At 49.5% G+C, this 27785-nt stretch overlaps 1 protein-coding gene across 1 annotated transcript in view; it reads left to right on the top strand.

Moving 5' to 3' along the window:
• The window catches only part of ncanb (neurocan b), an 84797-nt gene extending 58860 nt beyond the window's left edge, over positions 1-25937 (top strand). Inside the window, exons 11-16 of the mRNA XM_030371736.1 lie at positions 220-333; positions 14433-14591; positions 16323-16405; positions 16819-16963; positions 21760-21942; positions 25552-25937. Coding sequence (XP_030227596.1) covers positions 220-333; positions 14433-14591; positions 16323-16405; positions 16819-16963; positions 21760-21942; positions 25552-25691 — 824 coding nt within the window. The 3' untranslated portion in view covers positions 25692-25937. The remainder of the gene's footprint in view (positions 1-219; positions 334-14432; positions 14592-16322; positions 16406-16818; positions 16964-21759; positions 21943-25551) is intronic.
• The last annotated feature ends 1848 nt before the right edge of the window (positions 25938-27785 follow it).

Below are 27785 nucleotides of genomic sequence, written 5' to 3'. Positions count from 1 at the left end.
AATCCACCCAAATCAATTTGCTCTAATTACGACTGCCCAAAATATGGGTCTAATCTCACATGAAGTTGAATCTCTGCTGGGCCACCGAATGTGACTTGCTGTTCTAAAGAAATATGTTAGGAAAAACCCTCTGCATCTGTTCGTGTGTCAATCTGAATGTGTGGGTATCTAAATGTGTTTGTACCGTGTCTAACTTCTCCCTCTCTCTCTCTCGCCCAGACATCGATGACTGCCAGTCGAACCCCTGCCAGAACGGAGGCACGTGCATCGACGAGATTAACTCCTTCGTGTGTCTCTGTCTGCCCAGCTATGGCGGCACCACGTGTGAGAAAGGTAAGCTAGGCTGCATAAACACGGATAAAAATTTATTGAGATTTCAATTGCGTTTATTTAGGATTTCGTCAGCTTTCATGGGATTCCTTGGATGTATTTTATCGGCTGAACCCTTACTCTGCCATCAGCGTACGGCTGCACCGTGCCCTAACGACGTTACGATGCCGAGTCCTTTACATGCTCTGTGTTTGTTGTCCTCAGCTAGACTAGGGGATGATTAATGGGCTGAACGAGGGGGCCAAACTGGATATGAAGAGCAGGTGGGGTAGAGCAGCAGAAGGAGGTGGTTCAGAAGGTCTGGACTGAGGAGAAGGGAGAGGAGGAGGGCCAGGAGAAGGAGCAGCAGGAGGAGGAGTAGGAGGAGGATAGGAAAAGGTAAATGAGAGGAAGGATCGTTGTCCTGCAGAACGCCGATTTGACTAATTCACTACGAGTTTCCCTGAAAACACTCGATTCAAGAAAGGTCAAGATGGTAGGGATGAATATGACTAAAGGGGGGGGCGGCAGGTGAACGGAGACACACACGAGGAAGAGAGCGGGAAATGGCTTCAAGGAAGAGCTGTGTTTTGTGTGGAGGAAGACAATGGCATTGAATGATGCCAAGAGTTAAAAAGAGTACGACAGCAAGGACGACAGCTCCACCTCTAACCTACTCTCTCTGCAGAGACTATGAATATATTTGATCAACAATGGATTGTTTCTCTGCAATACTTTCCTGCCAATCTGTCACACACACACACACACACACACACACACACACACACACACACACACACACACACACACACACAGTTTCCTACCTGGGGTCTCATTTATAACCGTTGCGTACGCACAAAACGGGGCTGAAAGTTGCGTACGTGACTTTTCACGCCAAGGTTGTGATCTATAAAAAAACAACTTGACGGGAAAATGTGCGCAGCCCTAAGCAAACTCTGACCCATGCGTACGCATGGTTTGGAGGAAAAGGAGAATTGGCGACACAGACGGTGTGGTGGTGAACTGAAGTCAGACCGAAGAATTGCAGAGTGAGAAGAACGATTATGTTTTATCATCGCCCTTCATCAATTTAATTTCAACCCGTATCATGCGTTAAATCCTAATCAGAATAATTTAAGTCCACTGCGTTATTTCTCAGTTATAACTCCAGAAATATCTCCTTAGAATATAAATAAAAAGAAATTCTCTATATTTAATCCCGTCACTCCATACTGTCCACTGACGGCGCGACTGCATGGAATAAAGCATCTGTCCAACATGTGTCAATAACATAATATTTTTATGTGACACTGAAAACACATGATCAAATGTCAATTAAATCCCAAGTGTGAAAAACCAAGCCACACTCATCACAATCGTTGTCCGTTACTCTTGATGCTTTTCATGACAAATCGGGCATTAAAAAGGGGTTATGTTCAAGAACATTTTACGTGGGTAATTACAAACTGATTATCCAAGGCGTTCTCGTCAGTCTTATTACCGTAACCCTATAAATACAGAGGTGAGCGCCGTGGTAATGCTGCAACATATGGCACTTCTGGCGGACCATGCAGGATTCGGAGGGAGAGGGTATTTAGGGACCATAACGATTTATTGGTAGGCTACATAAAAATATGTAACTCTATGTCAGACCACTTCTTTTTTAATTCTGGGACTGTGCGCTCCGTGCTACTGACAGAGTTCACTGCTGCAGCAACATGTTGCCACTCACTCTGCTTTTTGTTGTTGGCGATCCCAATCCCGTGACCGCCGAACAAAACTACCTTTCGGGCCTCCATCTCACCCACAAGTGTCTCCACTTCAACCTCCGTGAAATTTCGCTTTTTTGATTTTCTCAGTACTTCTGCCATTGTTTCCAACAAGACATAATACCGGCATCTGAGTCTGTTTTATATGCAGATCGCATTCATGAGGTCATTTGCATTGACCATTTATGGTTAAAAAGGGGCGTGTAGAGGGCGGAACGTGAAGCTGATTCAGCTGCGCACAATTATAGTCAGTATGTGATTTATAAAGCAAAGATTGCGTACAAGTGTGCGTACGCAGTGTTTTATAAATCTGAATATTTTTTGGCGCTCGCAAAACTTGGCTTCTGGGCGTACGCACATTTTTAGTAACGATCCTACGCACAGTTTTATAAATGAGACCCCTGGTCAGTGCTGAATATGTGTATGTACTACTACCCATCTACTTCAAACAGACAACAGCTGTTTGGCAGTTCTTGGCATACAACCAAGAAAGTGCAAGAATCCCGCACATTAAACTCATCAAATAAGCAAACTGCAAACTGCAAACTGCGGTATATTATAAATACTAAATATTTTGTGCGCGGGCCAAGAGGAAGTCTGAACAGATGCGTTTTCAGTCTTCCACAGAGGATGGGTAGTGTTTCTGCTCTCTTGATGTCAGCAGGGAGCCAGATCCACTTGTGTGGCAACCAGGGCTACAAATAATCTAGATTTTTTTGGGCGGCAGCTGGGACCCCCTCCCGTGGGAGCAGAAAGCCTACGCAGAGCGTAGTGGACGGGTTGGGGTTTATGGTTCGACCATGCCCTGGATTAAATTCTATTCAATTACACTTTATTTGAATAGCCCTTAATCACAGGTACAGTCTTAAAGGGCTCGACAGGCCATATATTTATGACACCCCCCTGACCTTAGTCCTCCAGGGGCTAGGGGCTTGTTTTCAAAGAATGCCATGAATTGGCTTGCTGAGTGGGAGAAGCCCCCATTCTGAGTCCGTTTTTGAGTGCGTGTCTTAAAGACGTGTGGATGTAGGATGGGCCAGAGCCACTCGCAGCACAGTAGGCTCGCAGTACCTGTGGCTTGAAGGTAGCCGGTGCAGGGTGCGGAAGAGTGGTGTAACGTGGGAGAGCTTGGTTGTGTTGTAGACGAGCTGAGTTGCTGTGTTCTGGAAAAGCTGCAGAGGTTGGGTGGCACAGGCAGGCAGACGAGAGCCTGGACAGAAACCCGTGTGGCCCTCGGGGTGAGGAACGAATGTTTCCTCCTGATGTTTTAAAGTGTGAATCTAAAGGCAGGGGTTGTGGCAGTGATGTTGACAGCGGAATGACAGCTGGCCTTTGCTGTGTCACACTCAGGTTCCTTGCCATCCGAGCCATAGACACCACAGAGCTCTCAATATTGTTGGAGAGGTCGTGGCGTAGAAATGCCTTCTCCTGGCAGAAAGAGCAGTCAAGTCTTGCCAGGATTGAGTTTCAGGTTGTGCGCTGACGTCCACTGAGATGTCGGCCAGACACGCAGACATTCACACCGCCGCCTGGGTTTCAAACCGTGAAAAAGACAGGATTAGTTGTGTGTCATCTGCATGGCTGTGGGAGGGAAACCTTGTCACAGAACCCAGTGACTCGAGAGAAGAGGAGAGGACCCACAACCGACCCCTGAGGGACCCCCGTAGGGAGAATACAAGACCCAGATTCTTTCCGGGTTACGACAAAAGTGTGCTCCATGAGGTAGGTATGTGAACAGGGAGAGTGCAGAGCCTGAGACCCCCAGGTGTTGGAGGGTGGAGAGGAGGATCAGGTGGTTCACTGTGTCAAACGCTGCGGAAAGGTCGAGCGAGGAGGGAGGCTGCTCTAGCTTTGGGAATTGTTCAAATGTCAACAATCAGACGCTGTCTGATATGTAGGGGTCTCTGGCGCTGTGTGTGTGTGTGTGTGTGTGTGTGTGTGTGTGTGTGTGTGTGTGTGTGTGTGTGTGTGTGTGTGTGTGTGTGTGTGTGTGTGTGTGTGTGTGTGTGTGTTTGGGTGTGATAGGGAACGAGGGGACACCTTTGGATGCGAGCTGATTTTAATCTGATCCGTCCCTTGTTGGTCACCATGGTAACCTCCATTGATAACAGATTTGGTTTGGTTCAGGTCAATAGCGGAGGGGAATAAATGAGAGAGCGGATGTCTGAGATAGATAATAAGAGAGAGAAAGCATCCTTATGACCCTCACATCAATTCCAAGAAAATTTAACAAGGTTCCTCATATCCTTGTTCATCTTCCTAATTGTATTGTTTGTTCAAAGATTCCCTCAACCAATGTAATGCTCTTCCTTATCAGATTTGTATTGTTAGGTTAGTAAGTCTATTTTGAATTATTTGCAGGGTGCTAATCTCATGCCAGCCACTGCCTCCCAGCCTAGTTATAGACTAGATCTGGCTCCTCGTCAGGAGTTACAGCACGGACGACCAGCCAGCCAAACAAAGCACTGCCTTTGGTGTGTGGCAAAGTTTTGTTCAGCTCTCTGTTTGGGCACTTAGCACTCAGTAATTCATTTCTGCTGAAATTGGCAAGGGCGATAAGAAAACCAAAAGTTAAATGTTTTTATTGTTGTCGTTTCAATGCTCGCTACCTCCCTCACTCCCTCTGGCTCACTCGCACTCTATCGTGCCCCCTCCCTATCTCTCTCTGGCTCACCTCATTCTCTCCCGTTTTTTTTAGACGTGAATTGAATTCACATGCGCACACGTGTGTGTGTGTGTGTGTGTGTGTGTGTGTGTGTGTGTGTGTGTGTGTGTGTGTGTGTGTGTGTGTGTGTGTGTGTGTGTGTGTGTGTGTGTGTGTGTGTGAGCTCAACGGTGTGTTGCAGAGTAGCACTCCTCACTAGCTCTGTCTGGCACGGTGGATGCAGATGGGGGGGGGGGGGGTGGGAGAGAGAGAGAGAGAGAGAGAGAGAGAGAGAGACTGCTAATACGTGGAAGAGATGCTGGGTATAAGGAGTGGGGGGTGTGAGTTCAGTTTAGTTTTAGTATGCTCCTCCCCTTCTATTTCTCTCTCATTATTTCTCCTACAAGCTGTGTGCGTGTGTGTGTGTGTGTGTAATTGTTCTTTCCAACCATATGCATCCCATCTCTCAAAGAAGTAACTCACTCATGTAGTCCATTATTCACAAACACACACACACACACATACACACACACACACACACACAAACATAAACACACAAACACACAGACATCTCTGTCAGGACACGTTAAATCACAGACATACCTTTCAAGAGCGATAACAATTGTTCACAGCTTAGTCATTCAGATGGCAATCAAGTGATCATCCTTTGTCTGCGAGCAGAACAAACAGTATACAAATTGCTAATAAAAGCTCGGTGTCTGCCTGTGTTGATGTAGATAATTAATCCCAGGGTGTCTGTCTCATGCGTGGTGATCTGTGAAATATGAACGTGTGGTCTCTCGCTTTCTCTATCTCTCTCCCCCTCTCCCTCGCCCTCTCCCTCACCCTCTCCCTCTCTCTCTGTGTTCTGCTGGTGCATTCAGAACCATTCTGCAACTCGGAGCTCATTAATAGTTAATGCGTGTTCTCGACCACTTCCCACTTTCATAGATGATTTCTTCCTCGTTCCTTTGTGTCGCTGGCGAAACGCCACTCTGTGATTTACAACGAGCGGTCTCCGGGACCATCAAAGTTCAGGGATATGTGTTAACGTACATATACGCCCTACTCCTACCCCATCGGCAGTGCAGGACTTAAAAAGGGACTCGGCAACAGCCGACACACTGGGAAAATTGCGACGGAAACAAAAGGATGTTTGTTTGTGTACAATTACACACACACGTACGCACACCCGTAGACATACTCACAAATTCACATAGAAATACGGGTGTACAAATGCACGTACACACATACACATACACATTCAAATAGACTCACTGGGAATATTGTGATGGAAACAAGAGGATGTTTGTTTGTGTGCTGAACAAAGACCAAGGTACCGTCCAGGCCGGCCCACACCTTAGTGTCTGTGTTTCTGACGTGCATGTAGTGTGTGCCTACCTCACGTCACACCCACGACCTCTTGCCCGCTTCCCATGTCCACACACACTGGAATGCTCCCCGACGGTACATCAAATACTAGGAAAATAGCATGGAGCTAAAAATATAAAGCAGGAAAGGTATTATGTGGTGATGATTTGATATGCGGCACAATGGTGTCACAAAGTAGCTGACCTTGCACTTGGAATGATAAGGTACACATTGAGTAAGTGTCAGAAGGCAATGCCGCATGGTAAAATAATCCTATCACTGGATGGCTCTGAGGTTTAATTTTAAACATTGACCATTACACCAGCGCTTTTCCACCTGGAATATCTGTGGGCTGGGATTGTAATCATATAGTCGTCCACCCCCCCGTAGAAACAAGTTTTGAACCCCTTTTTCACAATTGCAACAACGATATACAGTACTTTAAAATTTAGCGTACCATATTCTGGCTTCTGTTTGCTCCACTCACACCGGAGCCACATTAGCCTTTGTGCAATAACCCCGTCTATTGCAAGTGTGAAGGGAATTGGTCGAAGCTCGTCTTGATCTGGTTATGATCTCCATGAAACGTCCCTTTGAGCCTTCTAACAGTCCGTCCCGTGGTGGCCGTTAATGGAGCGCTACAAATGAACCGACCCGCCCGATGTGGAGCGTTTCTGGTGCTCTGAGAACCGCCAGAAACGCTCCACCGCAGGGGGTGTCGGCCGTCTTTCTAAAATTTGCCCCCGGGCCAACCCCAGCCCGCCCTCAGAAGCAGGGAGCGGTGTGGGATTAGGTCAACGCGCTGCAGGCCCATCCAGGTCCCTGATAGATCTACCGAGAGGGGAGAAGAGGGCGCCACAGCGTCGCCTCGAGAGGCTGACACATAAAAGGAGAACCCTAAGAGGGAAGGAGATAAGAGGGAGCTCACGTCGGCTGTTTCCAGGGCCCCTGTTTTAGGGGGGGGGGGGGGGGGGGGAGCGTGGCGGTGCTGGAGGTCCGAGCTGCGCCGTGGAAACAGCGAGTCAGCACGAAGCCCCGGCTCGGCAGAACTCATTTTGGGGGAGCTTCCTGAGAGTCTCGAGAGGCCGCCGGGGCTAATGGAGATGCATGCTGTTGTAACGACGCGTCGTGGAGTGGAACAAGCGGAGCCTTCAGCGCCTTCCCGGGCCTGGGAGTAAGAACCCAATGGTAGACAACCACACACATTCATATCCACACACATATATGCACACCCGTAGACATACGCACGCATTCACGTAGACATACTCAGGCATTCACATAGACATACACATAGATATACATATATGCATGCACATAGACGTGCACGTTTACAAATGCACGCACACGCATACATATATACAATGACATGGAAATTCACGTCGCAATCACAGCTATCTTAGGTGTGTGTTTGTGTTTGTGTGTGTGTACTGCCGTTACATTCTCTGTATGTCTGCCTGTCCTTCACCTTTCAATACGACCATATATGCGATCGGCCTCGAACCAGGCGGGCGTGTATTGCCGAGGACCCCACGAAGGCCAGAGTTGCGTGTGAAGTCGTTCGAACAAGCGGCTCTCAAGAAAGCTGCAAGCGGCAACACCGGAAGGCCACGCGTTCAGCCCGTTCCCGGAAGGCACGTTTCGAAACCGGAAGCTGCACTCGGTTCGCACAAAGACACGCATGCAAGCACCAACGCATCCCTCGCAACGAGCACATTGGATCTGCCAGTGTACCTTTAGGCCGTGGTGGAGACACGCCGACCCATTTTGGCAGTGCAGGGCGGCGTTCCGTACCGCCGGGTGTTGTGAGCTTTGTCATCTCTCTCTGATAAGACGGCGGTTGCGTTGTGTATTCGAGGGGCTCAATGTGGGAATGTGTGTGTGTGTGTGTGTGTGTGTGTGCGTGTGTGTGCGTGTGCGTGTGAGCTCAACGGTGTGTTGCGGAGCAGCACTCCTCACTGGCTCTGTCAGGCACGAGAGAGAGAGAGAGAGAGAGAGAGAGAGAGAGAGAGAGAGAGAGAGAGAGACCAATACGTGGAAGAGATGCTGGGTAGAAGGAGTGGGGGGTTGAGGTGCGATGAGGATTGGCAGCAGGAACGAGCAGTACTCCTCTTGTTGTTGCGGATGGGAAGGCATGGCCATGTTGTGTGCGATAGCCTTTCTTCCTGGAGTTTTTGCGGGGAGTTTTGTCGGAGGGCTTATGGGGTGGGTGGGGGGGGGTCTAATTCCAAATAGATAGAGCCGGTGAAGCCGTCCGAGACTGCAGTGGTGATAGAGATACTCGACCTCGCTTGATTCTGTGACCCTTTTCAAGTTCTGTGGGCGTGACCGACGCCAGACCACCGGAGACCCCGGCAGCTATCATCTCCACGCCGTCCCTCCTCCACCGCCACCTGCTCCCAAAACACATTTGCCCCTGGAGAGAGGGGACAACAACAGAGTGTGCACGGCATAGTTTGCAGCATCACTGTCCTTGCGTCAATCTTGGGACGAAATGTTCTTTTTCATACCTTCGACTAATGCCGTGATGAGTGACTACCGACTCATTCATAGCGGTAATATATAAGCCGTGAAGTGCATGAATGTGCTCATAAAGCAGGCGTCCTCTTGTGTGTGTGTGTGCGTTCTAATTACAGAATGAAAGCCTGCAGCATTCCCACGCGCCACGCATACGGAATGGGTAGTGTGTGTGTGTGTGTGTGTGTGTGTGTGTGTGTGTGTGTGTGTGTGTGTGTGTGTGTGTCTATGTGTGTGTGTGTGTGTGTGTGTGTGTCTGTGTGTTGTCCTCACCTTCACCTTGTCTTCCTCCATCAGCATTACTCTGCCAAGACTCTATCGGCTAATTATGCAGAATGAGTCTTAAGATGATCATCAGTCACTCTAGTTACAGTCTGGAGCCGCTCTACTGTAGCATTCATTAGAGCCAAATGCCAGGATCACAGTATTAAGATCAGCCATTACTCAGCACAGGTGCTGGAAATATCCACTAACGATTTAAAAATGATTTTCACATTCCCTGCATGCTTTCACCTCTTGTCAACGGCTATCAATGGGTTTCTTTTTTCTCTTGCTTTCTCCCTTTCCTGCTCATCCATCTCCCTCTCTGTCTTTCTATCTCGCTCTCCGTCCCTTCCCAGCCCATCTATCTCCCTCTATCTCTCTCCCTCCCTCTCTCTCTCTCTCTCTCTCTCTCTCTCTCTCTCTCTCTCTCTCTCTCTCTCCTCTCTCTCTCTCTCTCTCTCTCTCTCTCTCTCTCTCTCTCTCTCTCTCTCTCCCTCCCTCCCTCCCTCCCTCCCTCTCTCTCTCTCTCTCTCTCTCTCTCTCTCTCTCTCTCTCTCTCTCTCCTCCCTCTCTCTAGCTCTCTCTCCCTCTATCTCTCTCCCTCTATCTCTCTCTCTCTCTCTCTCTCTCTCTCTCTCTCTCTCTCTCTCTCTCTCTCTCTCTCTCTCTCTCCCTCCCTCCCTCCCTCCCTCTCTCTCTCTCTCTCTCTCTCTCTCTCTCCCTCTCTCTCTCCCTCCCTCCCTCTCTCTCTCTCTCTCTCTCTCTCTCTCTCCCTCCCTCTCTCTCTCTCTCTCTCTCTCTCTCTCTCTCTCTCTCTCTCTCTCTCTCTCTCTCTCTCTCTCTCTCTCTCTCTCTCTCTCTCTCTCTCTCTCTCTCTCTCTCTCCCTCCCTCTCTCTCCCTCTCCCCCTCCCTCTCCCCCTCTCTCTCCCCCTCTCTCTCTCTCTCTCTCTCTCTCTCTCTCTCTCTCTCTCTCTCTCTCTCTCTCTCTCTCTCTCTCTCTCCCTCTCTCTAGCTCTCTCTCCCTCTCTCTAGCTCTCTCTCCCTCTCTCTCTCTCCCTCTCCCTCTCTCTCCCTCTCCCCCTCCCTCTCCCCCTCCCTCTCCCCCTCTCTCTCTCTCTCTCTCTCTCTCTCTCTCTCCCTCTCCCTCTCCCTCTCTCTCTCTACCTCTCATACGTTCCATCGACCTCATTCAATGTTCCTGTTCCACTGTCACCTGGCCTCATGCAAATGACATGAGGAGCTGTCGACCCTGAAAGTGAGCGACACACGTGTACAAACACACACACACACACACACACACACACACACACACACACACACACACACACACACACACACACACACCGTCATGGGAGCAGGAACGTGACGGGGCCTCTGTGTGTGAGCGTCCCTCTGTGATGGCGGATAAACAAGCTCCTCAGTGCAGCGTGTTTGGCCTCTCGCTTCCTAACCGCAGCTCGTTTAGTCTCTTTGCGAATATTAATCGCTGAATCACGCTCCTCTTCCTCGCCGCCTTCCTCTGCCTCCGCCCGCGCCCAGCCCAGCGGTGTTGTAAGCCGTGGGGGCCCCGGGGAGGCCCTTGAATAACATCTAAATATTTGAAGAGGTGGATGTGATGCTACGTCTCCCTGTCATGCAGGGAGTGGGAAGGACGCACGGAGGTGGGTGGTGCGGTTTGGTTTGGGTGGTGGGTGGGGGGGGGGGGGGGGGGGGGGGGCTGTTGGGATTACGCAGAGACGAGGTTTAGGATCTGGAGGGGTGAGGGGGGGCTGGGGGGGGTGGATGGGTGGGGGGGGGGGGGGGGGGACATTACTGGGTTTTGATCTCAGTCTTATTCCTCCCTCTTGGCTCTCACTCTGTCTCGACTTCCCTCGCTGCCTTTCAACCACGCTGCCGCGCTTTATTATTTATTTACAGGGAGTGACGCATATTATTCCCTTTTTTTTTTTAGGGGTTTTCTTTTTCCGCTAGACAGACAGCCCGTATATTATCACACCTGCTTTATGTGTTGGTTTTTCAGGTAGAATTAAAGACAGTTGAGATATCATCACGACAAGACAGCCAACTTTTATCTTTTGTTTTGATGTAAAGATGCAAGATGCGATGTTGACAACGGGTGTTTAAAATGGGTACTGCAGTCCAAATTCACAATACTGGACAGAGTATTCTCCAACCTGGCAACTAGCTCATGTTGGTTGCCAGGTTGCGGACACTGAACGAACATGAGCGCAAGACGAGCCAAGCACAACATTGTATTTTTGAGACAAACACAATTATTCCAAATCGACAATGAGAAGCAACGACACGTCCTAAACTGTGAGTTGATCTGCTAATTTATACGTTTGCAATCTAGGTATTGTGTTTGATAATGATAAGCTGATCTGTCTTCAAATCCTCCCTGGCGCTAAGCTGTCTCCATTTTTCCAACTCATGATTTACCCGTGTTTTAGCCCGGCTCTGGTCATTTGGCGGTTTCTGAAAGAGGAGGCGCTTTGTAGGTCGGGTAAATCGAGGTCAATCTGGGTTGATCCACTTTGTTTGCTTGCTTATATGGCTGCAGCCCACTCTGTTTGTGTGCCAATTTGTTTAATATCTGGCAACCCGCGTTAATTCTGAGGATTGAGATTCAGAACACACTGGCCAACCAAACCCCCCCCACCCCCACACACACACACACACACACACACACACACACACACACACACACACACACACACTTCCCCTCACCCACCCTCTCAAATGATGCAGGAGAGCCTGTAAGGTACCAGCAGGTACTTCCAAAATGATGTGATCGACTCCCACTGTAGGTATAAAGGGCTCATTCTAAGGTAACAAAAACTATTCTCATTTTCATGTGATGACACACTAATTAAAACATACTTAAGAACACCATGTTGAATGTCTGCCAATTCTGTTCCACTAGGTGCCGCTTAAATCCGCACACCGCGCCTTTTCAAGACCACTAACGTGCGACTTGGAGCTTGGGTTTAACATGCAACACGCATGCTCGTACCTCAGACCCACACAGTCCTCCCCAACCTCCAACCCCAGTCTGCTCTCATGGGACAGTCAGCCAGGACTAGCGCTCCTGGAGGGCAAACACTGGCTGTTGTAAACACATTCTGTCTGGGCGTGCTGCCAGCGGCGGGCTGGCAGGAGAAGCAGCTGTGTTAGATTCACACAAGACCTGAATGAGCTTTTCCACAAGCTCTCTCTCTGCACCAGTACTAAGCCCCCACCATCGCCACCCCCATCGTTTCTCCCCTATTTGTCTTTCAACCACAGCTTTGGGTCTCTCAGAACTACCTGTCTCATTCTCTGTAGATAACAACCACCTTTCACCTTGAGAACGGAACAGAAGTTAGAGCTAGGGTTGAGAAGGGGTTTGGGGGGTCAATTTACCAGGTTGAAGGGAGAGAGCAGCGTAGCACAACAAGGAGGACAAGGAGAGCAGAATGTGCTGTTCATATGCAGAACGTATTAATATACGTATTTGGTAGCCAGTGTCGAGGAATAGTACTGTGCTGCTCTCACATCCTGAGTAGTCTACTTCCTACAAAATGTAACATATGGGAAGCATATTCAAAAACGATGTACCGTAGACCAGTTTATATGTACTTTAAGATCCACCTGCGCACAGGCTTCTGTGTGCGTGTGCACGTGCGCGTGTGTTTCACTAACGTTCGAAAAAACGGCTGTCAAACCTCGCAGTGCTTTCCTCGCCCTTCCCTTATCTGACCTCAACCTCTTTTAAACACGTCTCTCTGGTCCACAAACTCCTCATGCATACTCTCCGGCGCTCTCTTCCCTCTGCTCTCCTTGCGGTCCACCTCTTGACTCCTTCCTCCACGTCTCCTCCGACCGGCACGCCTCCCCTCCTCCTCTCAGCCTCTACCTGACCCGTGTACAAATCAGGGCCGCACGCAGGCTCAGTGTACTGGTGTCACTTTACATTTGTCTGAGGCCCCCCCCCCCTCCCCGATACCTCTCTACCGTAGGGGTGGACGGAAGAATGACGGGCCCCGGGGCGAAGGCGATGGAGAGATGTGCAGGAATTAGTGTTCGCCTCTTTGACGGATAAACTATGAACCCCGATGTGAACCGCCACTTCACTTACAGTAGGCCGGCGTGAACACAAACCCGCATGAATGGATCATCTGTAACCCATCTAGGAAAAGTACCACAAAAAGCTCCGGGATGTTAGAATAGGCAAGACACGTTCACACACACACACACACACACACACACACACACACACACATACACACACACACACATACACATACACATACACACACACACACACACACGCAGGCACGCACACACACACAGACACACACGCCAGATACACACTCTGTGAAATGTAGGACACGAGACACCGCGTGTAAAACCCGCCAGGCTCAGTACGGCTCGGAGTCCCGTTGATAACCCCTCGGGGAGATAAGAGTGATGGGGGTTGGGGGGGTTGAAGGGGGGGGGGGTTGGGGGGAGTGCGCTCCGGTTGCGGCGGGGAGGGCAGGGGAAGAGGGGTGTGCGAGTGCAGGCGGCGTCGGAGGACTGGCAGAACTGTGACAGGGTTTAATTACAAGTTCGAGCCGCGCTCTCTGGAAGACATTTCCAGGGATTGTTGTCATTTCATTAGATTAAAGGGGGCTCGTGTCTCGGTCTCTAAGCTGGCACGCTGCTGGCGGACTACTGCTGTGGATTAGGGCTCTGAGTTCACAACGAGTCAGAGAGAGAGAGAGCGGGGGAGAGAGAGGAGAGAGAGGGGGAGAGAGAGGGGGAGAGAGAGATGGGGCAGAGAGAGAGAGAGGAGAGGGAGGGAGAGAGAGATGGGGGAGAGAGTGAGAGAAGATGCGATGGTTAGAGAGAAAGGGAGGGAGGAGAAGGGGGAGAGGGACAGGGGGCAAAGAATGGAGAGGGGAAGAGAGGGCAGAGGTGGAGAGAGGAGAGCTGGAGAGAGGGAGGGAGAGAGAGGAGAGGTGGAGAGAGGGAGGGAGAGAGGGGAGAGGTCGAGAGAGGAGAGGTGGAGAGAGGGGAGGGTAGCTGTTTCACAGAGGAGCGGTGAAAGCTGATTACTTTGGGAGGAAGGGCTGGAAATGGTCGGAACGAGGAAAATGAATCTTTTAAAGGAAATGTGTCATTTTAATTGAGTTTTAATTTAAAATCACTGTGGAAAAACACAACACACACAATTACTCCTCTGTTGTGCCAAAAGCGCTTTTTTTTTTTTTAAGGGAACATCTGCCGGTTTTGTGCAACAGCAAAAAAAAGTGTTATTCATTGATGGTTCTTAGTTGAGTGAGTCTCTCTGAGAGACTCTCTCTCTGTCTCTGTCTCTGTCTCTGTCTCTGTCTCTGTCTCTGTCTCTGTCTCTGTCTCTCTCTCTCTCTCTCTCTCTCTCTCTCTCTCTCTCTCTCATGGGGCTTTATTAGCATGGAAAACGTACATCCCCCCTGCCAAAGGGTGACATTGTGAAATGTCTATAACAATGTGAAAAGCCATTCGTCTCTCTTCTCATCTCTCTCCCTCTTCTCTCTCTGCCTCGTTCCCCCCGCAGACACGGAGGGCTGCGAGCACACCTGGCGCAAGTTCCACGGCCACTGCTACCGATACTTCAGCCGCAGGCACACCTGGGAGGACGGGGAGAAGGACTGCCGCGAGCACAGCGGGCACCTGGCCAGCATGCACAGCCTGGCCGAGCAGCGCTTCATCAGCGGTAGGAGCACGCCGTCGGGGGGGCGACGGCTGGACGGCCGGCGGCTGCTTGTAGCGCTGCGGCTCGCCGGCGGGGGGGGGAACGCTGATTGTCCTGGAAACTCGTGCAAAGTCCAACCAATTATGGACGATATTTGTATCAAAAAACATTATTTTACAATTTATTAAAGACGATTTGAGTCTGGGTGATCTATCTTGGCTTTACCGTCGCATTCGTTACCGATAGTAAATGGGCTGTATTTGTGTGGTGCTTTTTCTAACCAGTGGCCACTCCACTTAGGATGAGGTGTCTCACTCAGGGACACCTCGACACTCAGCTAGGAGGAGCCTGGGATCGAACTAGCAACCTTCCGGTTGTGAGCCATGTGTCAGGAGGACTTCCTTGTACGCGAATGCAAACATTGGCTGTTTAGCAATTTGGTCTTTTGGAATCATCGGTCAGTACCGAGTTTATGGATGACATAACAGGGAGGACCCCACAAAATGTCTGATCACAAAGGATTGGATTAGGGGCATTATAAATGCTGAATTAGCGCAACAAAACGATTTGACCAAATTATAATCTTAACGGCAGTTTCAGTTGACGGCAGGAGAGACGATTAAAATGGAACGCTGTTGTTCTTCTAGAGACGATTTAACAATAAGGATAACGCTGAAACTATTATTCCTCTGGTTTATTATTCTTGCGGGTATTGTTCAACACTTAATTTCCCAACAGGATGATTGAGCACTGATGGCCAGCGATGGTGTCAGAGTGTGTCGTTTCTGTGCTCGACGGATATATATTGGAGCCATTACAAATGTCCAGCCTTTTGCTCCTCGCATTTCTTATTTTCCCCCCTGACTGCATGCCAACAGGTCCCTAAATGTCTTCTGTCACCTCGTCCATACACAGACACATTTACCAAAAACGGGTGTTTAATTGCCTCGAAAAATGGACATCCCCACCCCGGCAATAAGAGGACTCGAGCCATTAGGGAGATTAATGATCCTGCTAATGATGTTAATTAGATAAACCATGATTGAAATTCTATTTCGCACGCACAAGTGTCCGCGCGCACACAAATACACCCGCGCTAACAAACTTCTCGCACAAGCGCACATGTGAAGGCGTGCATGGACAGAGCCGATGTTAATCAGACTAAACATTATTGAAATTCCATTAAACACTTGCAGGCTCTCCTCTCTTTTACTCTTTCTCACGCTCCGCTCTTTCTCTCTTTCTTGCTCTTTCTCTCGCTCGCACACATCCACACCCACACCCACACACACCAACACACCACACACACACTCACATATGCACACGCACGCACGCACACACACACACACACACACACGCACACACGCACACGAACACACGCACACGCACGCACACACACACCCCCAGACCCAAAAATCTCATCACCATGGCATCAGATATGGCCCTGCTTGGCCAACTTTTGCTCTCTCCGATTTCGTTCAGGAATCGATTGAATCTCATAAAGATGCCGGCCACAGATTCCGCCCTTTTAGCATCCATGAATTAATTTTGGGATGCCCTGGTGGGGTGGGGTGGGGTGGGGTGGGGTGGGGGGGGGGGGGGGGGGGGGGGTGGGGGGGTCGCTGGTCCCTGGTCCCTGGTCCCTGGTCCCTGGTCCCTGACATCATGTGGACATGCTGTGTATGATGGAGTTGACAGACCGAGTGGCGTTTTGTCTGCACTCTTGTACTCATCTCATGCGTTCCCGTACAGGACTGAGCCACGATAACACGTGGATCGGGCTCAACGACCGGACGGTGGAGGACGACTTTCAGTGGACGGACAAGATGGATCTGGTGGGAGACACTTTGAAGCTGAAGCTGTAGTGGATTCATAAACTTCTCTTCCCAACCTTGGCTTAATGAGGAAGACATTTAAAAAAAAAGAGTATGATAGAAATCCAGGATGCCCTGTCTACTTGAAGGAAGAAGACATTTGAGAAATGTTTGATATTCTTACAATGGAGAGGATTCTCAGCATACTCATGTTTACCTGGGGAATCAATAAAACTTATAATAGGTATAATATCCTTCAGCTGTCTGTCATCGGGCAACCAACAAATGTTGCAGTACGAAAATTGTAATGAGCAACAACAATAGCGCATGTGTCTTATTAAAGGGATTCACCAAACATCACTTCACAAATCAAAAAGTGTCTCAATGTGCTTTGCGTCTTTGTCCTCGTGTCTTTGTGTGCGTGACGTTTGCAGCAATACGAGAACTGGCGCAGCAACCAGCCAGACAACTTTTTCGCCGGAGGAGAAGACTGCGTGGTGATGATCGCTCACGAGGGCGGCAAGTGGAACGACGTGCCATGCAACTACAACCTGCCCTACGTCTGCAAGAAAGGAACAGGTGAGAGGAGGTAGTCAGGTCGAAGTCTGGGTTTTAAAGCTGCATTCCTTTCAGCAAGACAGGTGATTGGATGCATGAGTGAAGCCTGGCTGTCGGTTAATCCCACAAGGAACTTTTCTTTTCTTCATTGAATGGGGATCACACGTTATGGAGCTGCCACCACTATGAGATGTAAAGTGTAGGGTTCAGCTGATAAAACATGATAAAATCTTAATTATGTGATATGAATATCATGGATTAAATAATTATTTTCATTGGCAAAGGAGCGAAATGACAGGACTGTGAGATGGATAAGGGCATGATGGAAGTGATTGGATTAGATCGACCTGTGTAAAATCTCTGATAACAGTAGTTTCTCCGCCAAAGTAAAAGTCAAACTTTGCTTATGCATTACAATTGCACATGGACAAACACAAAAGGAAAAGAGTGGTGCGGCTAATTTCCACCTTTTTAATTAGTATTTACCAAAACTAATTAAATGGATTCCGATGCAACTGAACCTTAAGTCGGCGATAAGCCACCGTTTGCTTGTTTGTTTGTTGTGGTGACAGCAGCTGTCAAACGCCCCCCTCCTGCTGTGTCATCTCAACCTTCCCTGGCTGCGCGGAGCCAGAGTTATTACCGGTTCCTGAGGCACCTCAGAGGGCCTCTCACAGCTCATTCTATCGCTGGTGACCGCTCAGAGCTCCATGCCAGCCAGTCATACTAATGGGCGGACATTAGCAGTCTTGGCGAGGACACTGGGCCCAGGTGTGTAAATGGGGAGGGTCACAGGAACAACCACCCCCCCCCCCCCCCCCCCCCCCCCAATCCCTACCACCCCCCAGCTGAGTGCTGCGTTGGGGCTAGTTGGAGTTCATCCTAATAGCTAATTGCTTCTTGTTCTGCGTATGCCGTGATGGATTTAACGGCCTTGAGTTGAATGGCAGACAAAGTTAAACAGAGCACGGTTTGTTGACGCCGCACCACTCGAGGAATGATTAATCTCCTCTTAATTCATGGGCTCATAAAAACATTAGTCGTTGATAGCCAGTAACGATCAATCAGTCGGCGCAGAAAACTTCTCCGGACGGGTGTAATAATTTATACCAAAGTCTGTGCGCTCGGCGTTTGGAGTGTTGCCAGTTGCAAATCCACATCTGTTTCCCTGCGTCACGAAGGGAACGGGTACGTCCCTCGTAAGCGGGGAATGGGGACACACATGCTGCCGCAGGTTGTGGCGTTTGACACCACCTGTGGCCTTAATCAGTCGCTTGTAGCGTCTCGCGTCTTTTCGTCTCCTTCCACTCCCCTGACAATCTCCGTTTTATTAGCTCTGAATAAACCCAGGTTAAGCCTTCTCCTATCAGCGGAGACGGTTCTGCGGGGCGCCCGGCCTGATTACTTTTTGCCCGAGCACTCGTCTCGCGCTCGGTGTGTCTGCTCATCAATAGCCCCCTGGGCCTGATTGGTTGAAATCGACAGTGCGGCAGCCTATCAGACGCTTGAATTAGCGCACAGCGGTCGCCGGGTTGGGCCTGATGACAGAGCAGCAGGTCCCAGAGTGACTCTGGCATATGTTTTGCATATGCAGGGCAAAAATAGATGAACGTGTGAGATGTTAACACTTTTTTTGTGTGAAAAAGGCTCTAATTTTAAAAAGAAACCCAACAGCCTGATGTGTTGTTGTTGCGGTAGTTCTCTAGGAGTTTAAGATTGCGTTTCAAGATTCACTCCTACAATAAGAACTGCATTGACTCCTTCCCATGAGTAGAGCAGCATGGTAATAAGGAAATGGAAGCCCCCATACAGCTGCAGAAATAAAGACCCCGATAGGAGTGGCGACGGGGTGGCGTTGGTTTGTAGCCAACGCCACCCCGTGTGGTATCTGCAGTGACTGAACAGAGGTGAGCCTTTCCATTATCAGGCCACTGATTGGAGCCGCTCGGCTGATTGTCTGCCAATGCAGTGGCTGCTGAGCAATGAGCGCTGCATGATTTAGTCATGGGTGGACCCCGATGCGAATATCACTTTGCCACGGGTGCCTGCTGTGGTGAGCGAGCAAGAGGTGACGCTGAAGTCTTCGCTTCAGTCCTGAATGTTTATTCAGGGGCAGTGGATGTACCGAACGCCAAGTTTTAAACCATCTTCGTTACACCTGCAATTGGCAGGGGTTTTGTACTATGAAGAGAGCTTTGAAGATTTCTCGTTTCTCGTTAGTTTGAGCACTTTGACAACACACCGACCGTTGCGTTTTCACACCTAAGCTCATTCAAAGAGCCTACGCCTGGCTTTCTATTTTTCAGATGATCAATTGAAGTGGCCTGGATGGTGAGTCCGCATGGGATTAGCTAAGCCTCAAGTGCGAGGATAAGTGTACAGAAATCAGTTCCGCTCCCGCTTGCACTCTACGATGCGCAGCGAGCGGCCTTAACAAAGGAGAAAGAACCTGCTCTCTACCGCCCCCTGGTGGTCGTTTTATCTCAGCAGGTCAGGCAACCTACTTGGCCCCATATGACCCACTATTTAACAATCTTCAACTTGCTGCTTAGTCACCATGACTACAAAATCCGGCCAGCCGGCATGGATTAGAAAGTTCTATAATAATTGACGCAGCAAAAACCCTCGCTCATCAAGTGCCAGTGTAAATATTGACATCAGCATTTTTTGCAGCTGTGTTTGAAACCGCCGTGTATATTAGTGTCTTGCCCACAAATGCAACCCCCCTACACAAAGACGCACATAAACACTCAACGCACACACAAATCCACACAAACAAACACTCGAACACACACCCACACACTCATACCATACAAAGTAATTAGGCTACATATTGAACTCATAACAACCTCAACAGGAAGACATGGCATGTGCATATAAACCTTCAAGGGGGTGATTTACTCACGCATGTACTTAATTAAACTTTCCATGCAAGGTCATAGGCAAACACCGGTACGAGGGCACAACCAGCCTGCCGAGAGTTTAATGCTGTCTCTTGACTCATTAATAATCGGGAGTATGCCAATGAGTGGTTCACAATGTGCAGTACGAAACTAGTGAGGATGTGAAAGGGACTGCAGAGTATTGTAAAGAGCTATAGGGATTAATCAAATTAACGGTGTACTTCAGAGTAAGATGCACTTTCACAGTTGCCAGCGTTGCCCTTTCTGCCGTAGCCGACATGGGGGAGTCCTCTGGCCTTTACACAAACGTCTCCCTGACGGAGGAAGCGTTTGGTTTGTGTAACTCCTGCTGCGACCTTTGCCTTTTAAACCCCATTCGATACGTCTTCCCTCCCCAGGCTGCCCCTGTGTGGAGGTTCTTTGACAAGCTCCGGCGTGATTGTGATCGCTCGCGGCAACACCTTTTATGAGCCAACTCAACGCATATGAGCCAACTCATATGCGTTGGCTATGAGTTAACGTCTCGAGGGAAAGTAGGCGGAGCATTTAAAGTGCAATCGCGTGTATGCGACGCGCCGCTTTAACGCGTGTAACGCGTCTACGCGCCTACACCAATGGTTCCCTATGCAAAAAGCCGATCTTCAACGCCAACGCGCGTGCAGTGTGGCCGTACCTTTATACCCACGATCGTTAAGGGTATCGCATTAAACATTTGCATCCACCCGTGAAATCATTGCATCCCTTAAATATTAGCAAGCCTTAAATCGATTGTATGGGGAAATATATACATGCATAAGGCGCTAATTGAGAAAACTAAATGTTTTCTCAAAAGTTGTCTTTATCCCGGTAATTCTCCACAGTCCGTTAGTTGTTAAATGTTGCGTGGGTGCTTTAATTTAGGTTAATGCAAGTGTTTTATTTTTCTTATTAAAAAGTTAGTAAGTGATTCAGGGACAAGGAGAAAGAGAAGAGTGAGTGAGGGAGTGAGGGAATCAAGTTTATATGTTATTTTTTTCATTCCAGCTTTACAGTTGACTCGACCTGATAGAATAATAGTAAAAAAAGATTGATCAAAAATCCTCTACCTTAAATCTCTATCCTTCTCTTGAATTGCAATTTGTTTTGTTTTTTTGTGTTGGGTATTTTTGTGCTAGCTTAAAAATCCCCCCCGGTAAACAATGGATGGTCAGCTTGAGTAGCAACACTGCCCTCTATGGAGACAGCCGGTAACTTCACCATTACCCAGACCCGTCATGTCTAGCACCCCTGATGTGGGGGATAGGAAATCTGTTATTTTGTGTTAGCGCTTCCCCGAGGCTTGCCAGCATTTCTAACTCCGACTGGGGTGTCAGCCGGCATTTCATCTTTGTTTGTTGAAGACATTTCTTCAGGGCCTGCTGTTTTGACTCGCATCGCAGGGTTAACTGACTTTCCTCAACCGACATCTGCCCACCAGCAGAAACACATTGGGATGGAAATGTGTACACAGCCTGTATACAGGGCTCACAGCTTCCATGCCATCTAGACAGCAATTACTACTTATTATACACACGTTTTCTAATACTAGAGATGAAAATATGCAGCTACAATTATGAAGTGAATGGTTCTCGAAAATAAATCTCAGCTTTTTTTTTACATATTTCTCTTTGACTATCTTGCTAATTATCTCTCTCTCTCTCTCTCCCTTTCCCTCTCCCTCTCCCTGTGTCTTGGTCTCTCTCTCTCTCTCTCTCTCTCTCTCTCTCTCTCTCCCTCTCTCTCTCTCTCCCTCCCTCTCTCTCTCTCTCTCTCTCTCTCTCCCTCCCTCTCTCTCTCTCTCTCTCTCTCTCTCTCTCTCTCTCTCTCTCTCTCTCTCTCTCTCTCTCTCTCTCTCTCTCTCTCTCTCTCTCTCTCTCTCTCTCTCTCTCTCTCCAGTGCTCTGTGGGGCTCCGCCCACCGTGGACAGCGCCTTCCTGGTTGGACGGAAGCGCTCCCACTACGACATCCACTCGGTGGTGCGCTACCAGTGTGCCGACGGCTTCCTGCAGCGGCACGTGCCCACCGCCAAGTGCCGCGCCAACGGCAAGTGGGACCGCCCCAAGATCATCTGCACAAAGTGTGAGTGACACGAGGAGGGGGTCTCTCGGGGGGGGGGCATTGGTTCGGGGGGGGGGGGGGGGTCCAGGTTCTGTGTCTCTATTCATTGTCTCTATTCATATTCATTGACCAAGAACATCAGAAATTATATTTAGTCATTTTTCAGACTTACTTATTGCTTGCTCGGGTGTGCTACACTATACTATCTATACTATACTGATATATACTATACTACACTATACTATATAATAACATACCATACTATACTCTACTATACTGGACTATATTACTCTGGGCACAATTGAAAAAGAGATGTCGTTGGGTTTCGCTGATTAATATAGGTCAGATAAAATCTAAACAACAGCTACAGGGAGACAGTGTTTAAACAAGGGAGTTCCAGCAAGAGGCGTTTCAGCAGAGAGTCAAACACCCTACGAACATGATCCTGCAGAAGGAATTCTATTGACCCTAGGATGTAAATAAAGTGTAACCAATCATCATAGATCAAATGTTCTGCCTGATCACATAAAGGGTAATCTTTCCCCTGTGGGTGGACATGTGGCCTGAAGTGGCTGCTTCCCTCATTGCACACTTTATTTTAAAACAGCACGGGAAACAAATTGTCAATCATCGGTTATTCTTATCTTTTTAATTTTCACTTATATTTTTAGTCCTTTTTTCATGTCTTATATCTTATATTTTTAGTCCCTTTTTAGTGTTTTAAATCTCGGGGGGGGGGGGGGGGGGGGGGGATTTCAAACACATAAGATATCTTGTGAAAACTATAGTAGCTGCAGTTGGTGACAGGATACACAGCCTTTGAGGTTCATCGTCTCTTTTTATATATATACTCCTTCTTCATCAAGTATATCCTGTGGCAGCGAAAAGCTTTCTGAAGCCTCTTACATTAGCATTATAAATAACATCAAAGTGTGATTTCAGCCATCTTGGTAGCACGTGTCTTTTTATAATCAAACCCCCAGAATAGAAGCGAGAGTGACCATGTGAGCAGCATAGTCCAGCAATAAGCGTCCACTCAAACTCAGAGCGTTGCTGTGAGTTCGAGTGAGTCTATTTCTCTCTCTCTCTCTCTCTCTCTCTCTCTCTCTCTCTCTCTCTCTCTCTCTCTCTCTCTCTCTCTCTCTCTCTCTCTCTCTCTCTCTCTCTCTCTCTCTCTCTCTCTCTCGCCCGCCTTCTCTCTCTCGCCCTCTCTCTCTCTTCTCTCTCTCTCTCTCTCTCTCTCTCTCTCTCTCTCTCTCTCTCTCTCTCTCTCTCTTGCCCTCTTTCTCTCTTTCTCTCTCTCTCTCTCTCTCTCTCTCTCTCTCTCTCTCTCTCTCTCTCTCTCTCTCTCTCTCTCTCTCTCTCTTTCTCGCCCGCTCTCTCTCTCTCTCTCTCTCTCTCTCTCTCTCTCTCTCTCTCTCTCTCTCTCTCTCTCTCTCTCTCTCGCCCGCCTTCTCTCTCTCTCTCTCTCTCTCTCTCTCTCTCTCTCTCTCTCTCTCTCTCTCTCTCTCTCTCTCTCTCTCTCTCGCCCGCCTTCTCTCTCTCACCCTCTCTCTCTCTCTCTCTCTCTCTCTCTCTCTCTCTCTCTCTTGCCCTCTCTCTCTCTCTCTCTCTCTCTCACCCTCTCTCTCTGTCTCTCTCTCTCTCTCTCTCTCTCTCTCTCTCTCTCGCTCTCTCTCTCTCTCTCGCTCTCTCTCTCTCTCTCTCTCTCTCTCTCTCTCTCTCTCTCTCTCTCTCTCTCTCTCTCTCTCTCTTGCCCTCTCTCTCTCTCTCTCTCTCTCTCTCTCTCTCTCTCTCTCTCTCTCTCTCTCTCTCTCTCTCTCTTGCCCTCTCTCTCTCTCTCTCCCTCTCTCTCCCTCTCTCACCCTCTTTATCCTTATGTCTGAGGCTTCTCAGTCTACTCTGAGCAGACTGAGATTCCCCAGAGTCCCAGGGGGAGATCACAGGAGATTGTGTTGACTGGAGAGGCTGTGCAGCCCACCCAGTGCCTCCTTTATGCTCTCATCTCCCCCTTCAGAGTCTCTCCCACTCTCTGTCTCTCTCTGTCTCTCTCAATCAATCATATTATTTTTAAAGGGTTTAATTCGCATGGGAAACATGCAGTATATTTACATTTTCAACGCTCATTAAAGGTCCCTTTTTCTTTTTCTCTCCCTTCTTTTCTCGCTCTTCCCAGTTATAATCCAATGTTATTTAGCATAATGATGCGGACCCCTATGGTGTTTCAAACTTGATCTCCATGATTGTATCGTTCCATTATAATGCCCGTAGTCATTGTAATGCCCGTATTTATTTTTATTCTTCTCTTAAAGACAAAGATACATGGCCTTTAAGTGCATCTCACTTTACTTATTTGCAAGTAAAATAGGTACTTAGTGCAAGACAAAATAGTATGAATGTGATTTAGTCACGCTTAATTAAAACTCTTGCGGGCCGTGCTGAATGTATGTTGTTATAACAGCAACTTGTGGAGAAAGGCCAGCTTAACACCCAACCAATCCTTTGATTTTTATTGAAATATAAGCCATTTGGTAGAAGCTTTCATCCAAAGCAGCAATAATGGGAGTGCATACATTCGTAACCTGGAGGGCCCTGATGGGAATTGAACCCGTGACCCTGGCAGTGTTATTGCCGTGGTGATTCAGGCAGGAAAATTATTTAACGGTGAGTCTTTTCGGCGCTCATTAACTTGCACAATATTTATCTTCCCACGTCTCTCCACATGTCTTTTTCTCTCTCCCTTTGTCTCTCTTCTCTCTCCTTCACTCTCTCCTCTCTCTCTCCATCCCTCTCTCCATCTCCCTGTCTCCTTCCCTCTCTCTCCATCTCCCTCTCTCTCCTTTCCCATTCTCTCATCTCTCTCCATCTTCCTCTCTCTCCTTCCGTCTCACTCCTCTCTCACCTTCACTCTCTCTTCTCTCCTTTCTTACCTCTCTCACCTCCCTCTGTCTCCTTCCCCCTCTCTCAATCTCCCTCTCCCTCCTCTCCCTCCTTCCCTCCCTCTCCTCCCCTCTCCATCCTCCCTCTCCTCCCCTCTCTCTCCTTCCCTCTCCCTCCTTCCCTCTCTCTCCCTCCTCCCTCTCCTCCCCTCTCCATCCCTCCCTCTCCTCCCCTCTACCTCCTCTCTCTCCTTCCCTCCCTCTCCCTCCTCTCTCTCCTCCCCTCTCCCTCCTCTCTCTCCTCCCCTCTCCCTCCTCTCTCTCCCTCCTCCCTCTCCTCCCCTCTCCATCCCTCCCTCTCCTCCCCTCTCCCTCCTCTCTCTCCTCCCCTCTCCCTCCTCTCTCTCCTCCCCTCTCCCTCCTCTCTCTCCTCCCCTCTCCCTCCTCTCTCTCCTTCCCTCCCTCTCCTCCCCTCTCCCTCCTCTCTCTCCTCCCCTCTCCCTCCTCTCTCTCCTCCCCTCCCTCTCCTCCCCTCTCCCTCCCCTCTCCTCCCCTCTCCCTCCTCTCGCTCCTCCCCTCTCCCTCCTCTCTCTCCTCCCCTCTCTCTCCATCTCCTTTCCTTGAGGTTATGACAGGTGAGGGCTGCCAACACGAAGCATTTCAGTTCATCCCCGAGGGACATTCTTAGGGCATCTGTTACATAAACTAAACTCACGTTTCTCCCTCTCTTTGTCCCCGTTGTCGCCCCCAGCCCGGCGGTCTCATCGTAACCGGCGCCATCACCACAACGGCCGGAGGGAACGCAGGAAGCACAAGAAGCACGGCCACAGGGAGGGGGGCCACCATGGGGGCCGGGACCATAACCTGGGCCAAGACCACGTCCACTTCTAAACCAAATAATAATAATAACCCCCCTCGCCGCCCCCTCTCTCTCTCTCTCTCTCTCTCTTCCTCTATCTCTCTCTCTCCCTGATCCACCTGTCTCCAACCCTCCCTTCCTTGCTCCTCCCTCCGCCCTCCCCCCGTTGCCCCCGGTGCCGACTCACCCTTACCCCCAAACAACTTAAAAAACTCTCTCCCCAAGCTCCAACCCGCCCCCCCCGCGCTCCTCGACCCTTGTTTTCTGCCCAGCTAGGCTGTGCCATGGTCTGCCCCCCCCCCCCCCCCCCCCCTCCTCCTCCCCCCCCCCTACCCCCCCATCCAGCCTTTGGGTCGTCCACTCTGAGGCCTACGCGAGGCCTCCCCCCCGGACTTCAAATGACCCCTTTGTAACCTTTAGGTTTTTACCCTTTCACCTTAACTCTCGCTTTGCTTTTTACACTTCTTGGGTTCCAGGGTTGGTCTGACTTTTCTCTGATTTCCTTTGCTGCTCGTGTGTTTTGTCGACAACCTGGGGCGTCGTTGTTTTTTTCCCACTGATCTATTTTTGAGATACCTTACCCGTTACACGCCTCCATTGTTCTGCACTTTTAAGACACCATCATTTCACAGTTCAACTGTACGTTTCCTTGATACTCTGTTGCCTGGTTGCAGAACAGAAAGGAATTAGACCGCAACTCGCCCAGCAAATAATGAGGCGAGCGCTTCTAAACTGTATGGAACGAGTGCATTTTCAATTAGAGACTCGTGTATTCGACTTATTTTAAGCTTTTAGCTTTAGCAAGGATTGGCCCGTTCAAATCCCATCCATGATCTATGCCGTCGTTCTGTCGCCCGCTTCGCCCATGAGGTAAACAAGGAGATCCCGTTGCATCACATCACATTTCACACATCGCATGACACCGCACCACGCATTCAGCGTCACCCACAGACCTCAGAGCCTCCGAGGGACAGACCCCAGCCAGCTGTGTCCCCACACCCAGCAATTGTCATCGTCAGGGTGCAGGAACCGCACGTTTGTTGCACTTGCTGTCACGTGGATGAATCTCCGCGTCTATTCTCGTCTGCCTGAGTGGCCTGTCTGTCTGGCGGCGCAGAGCGGTCGTTCTGAACGCGTCCTCTGATGAGCGCGTCGATGTGAAGTGGCGGCGAGGAAGGGTCCTCAATGGGCCGTATGGATCGGCTCTGATATATTCCGTCGCATTTCCCACCTGCCGTAGATCCATATCTCCTCGATTCAGTCGTTCCTCACTTGATAGTCACTTCGCCAATTAGAGAGCACGCGGGAGAGCCCACCGAGACTGACGGGAGGAGGGAGATAGCGAGGGGGAGACGGCGAGAGAGAGAGAGAGAGAGAGAGAGAGAGAGAGAGAGAGAGAGAGAGAGAGAGAGAGAGAGAGAGAGAGAGAGAGAGAGAGAGAGAGAGAGAGAGAGAGAGAGAGAGAGAGAGAGAGAGAGAGAGAGAGAGAGAGAGAGAGAGAGAGAGAGCGCAGGATACCGGTGAGGCAGCCCTGAGACATGAACAGGCCTGTGTGATGCGGTTCTTTGGAAACGAGACTGTGTCCATAATGAGTCCTCTAAACCTGCGCGGGGATGACATTGGGCTAGGAGGCGTGGGTGCGTGCGTGGGCCCCCCAGCGCTGCGCCCCCCGCGCTGAGCAGATGCCAGAGACTAGCAGGGACATCGCTTGGGCCGTGTCCCAAGACTGTGTGAATTGGCATGGGGACAAATTTGAAAAAGGCGGGAGGGGGGGGGGGGGGGGGGGGGGGGTTGGGGACAGAGCCAGGATTCCATCTGTCGGATGTGTTTGTGTGTTTGTGGGCATTTGTGTGTGTGTGTGTGTGTGTGTGTGTGTGTGTGTGTATGTCTGCACGTATGTTTTTGTGTGTGTGTGAGGGGATGCTGGTCACTGTGTATGCATCCACCTGGATGATCGTTTGACAGAGATTAAGAGAGTTTTTGGAACTGACTCAATCTCGCCCCCCTCCCCCCTTCTCACTCACAGTTGTTCACACCTGTGTTGGTTCCCTGTTGCGCACCCTGAACATGAAGATGGTCTGCTTGACCCCCATATCTACCCACATCTATGCCCCTCACTACACATC

Source organism: Gadus morhua, chromosome 12, assembly GCF_902167405.1.
Source record: "Gadus morhua chromosome 12, gadMor3.0, whole genome shotgun sequence".
NCBI classification, from domain to species: Eukaryota; Metazoa; Chordata; class Actinopteri; order Gadiformes; family Gadidae; genus Gadus; species Gadus morhua.
This window is presented reverse-complemented; position numbering and strand designations above follow the sequence as displayed.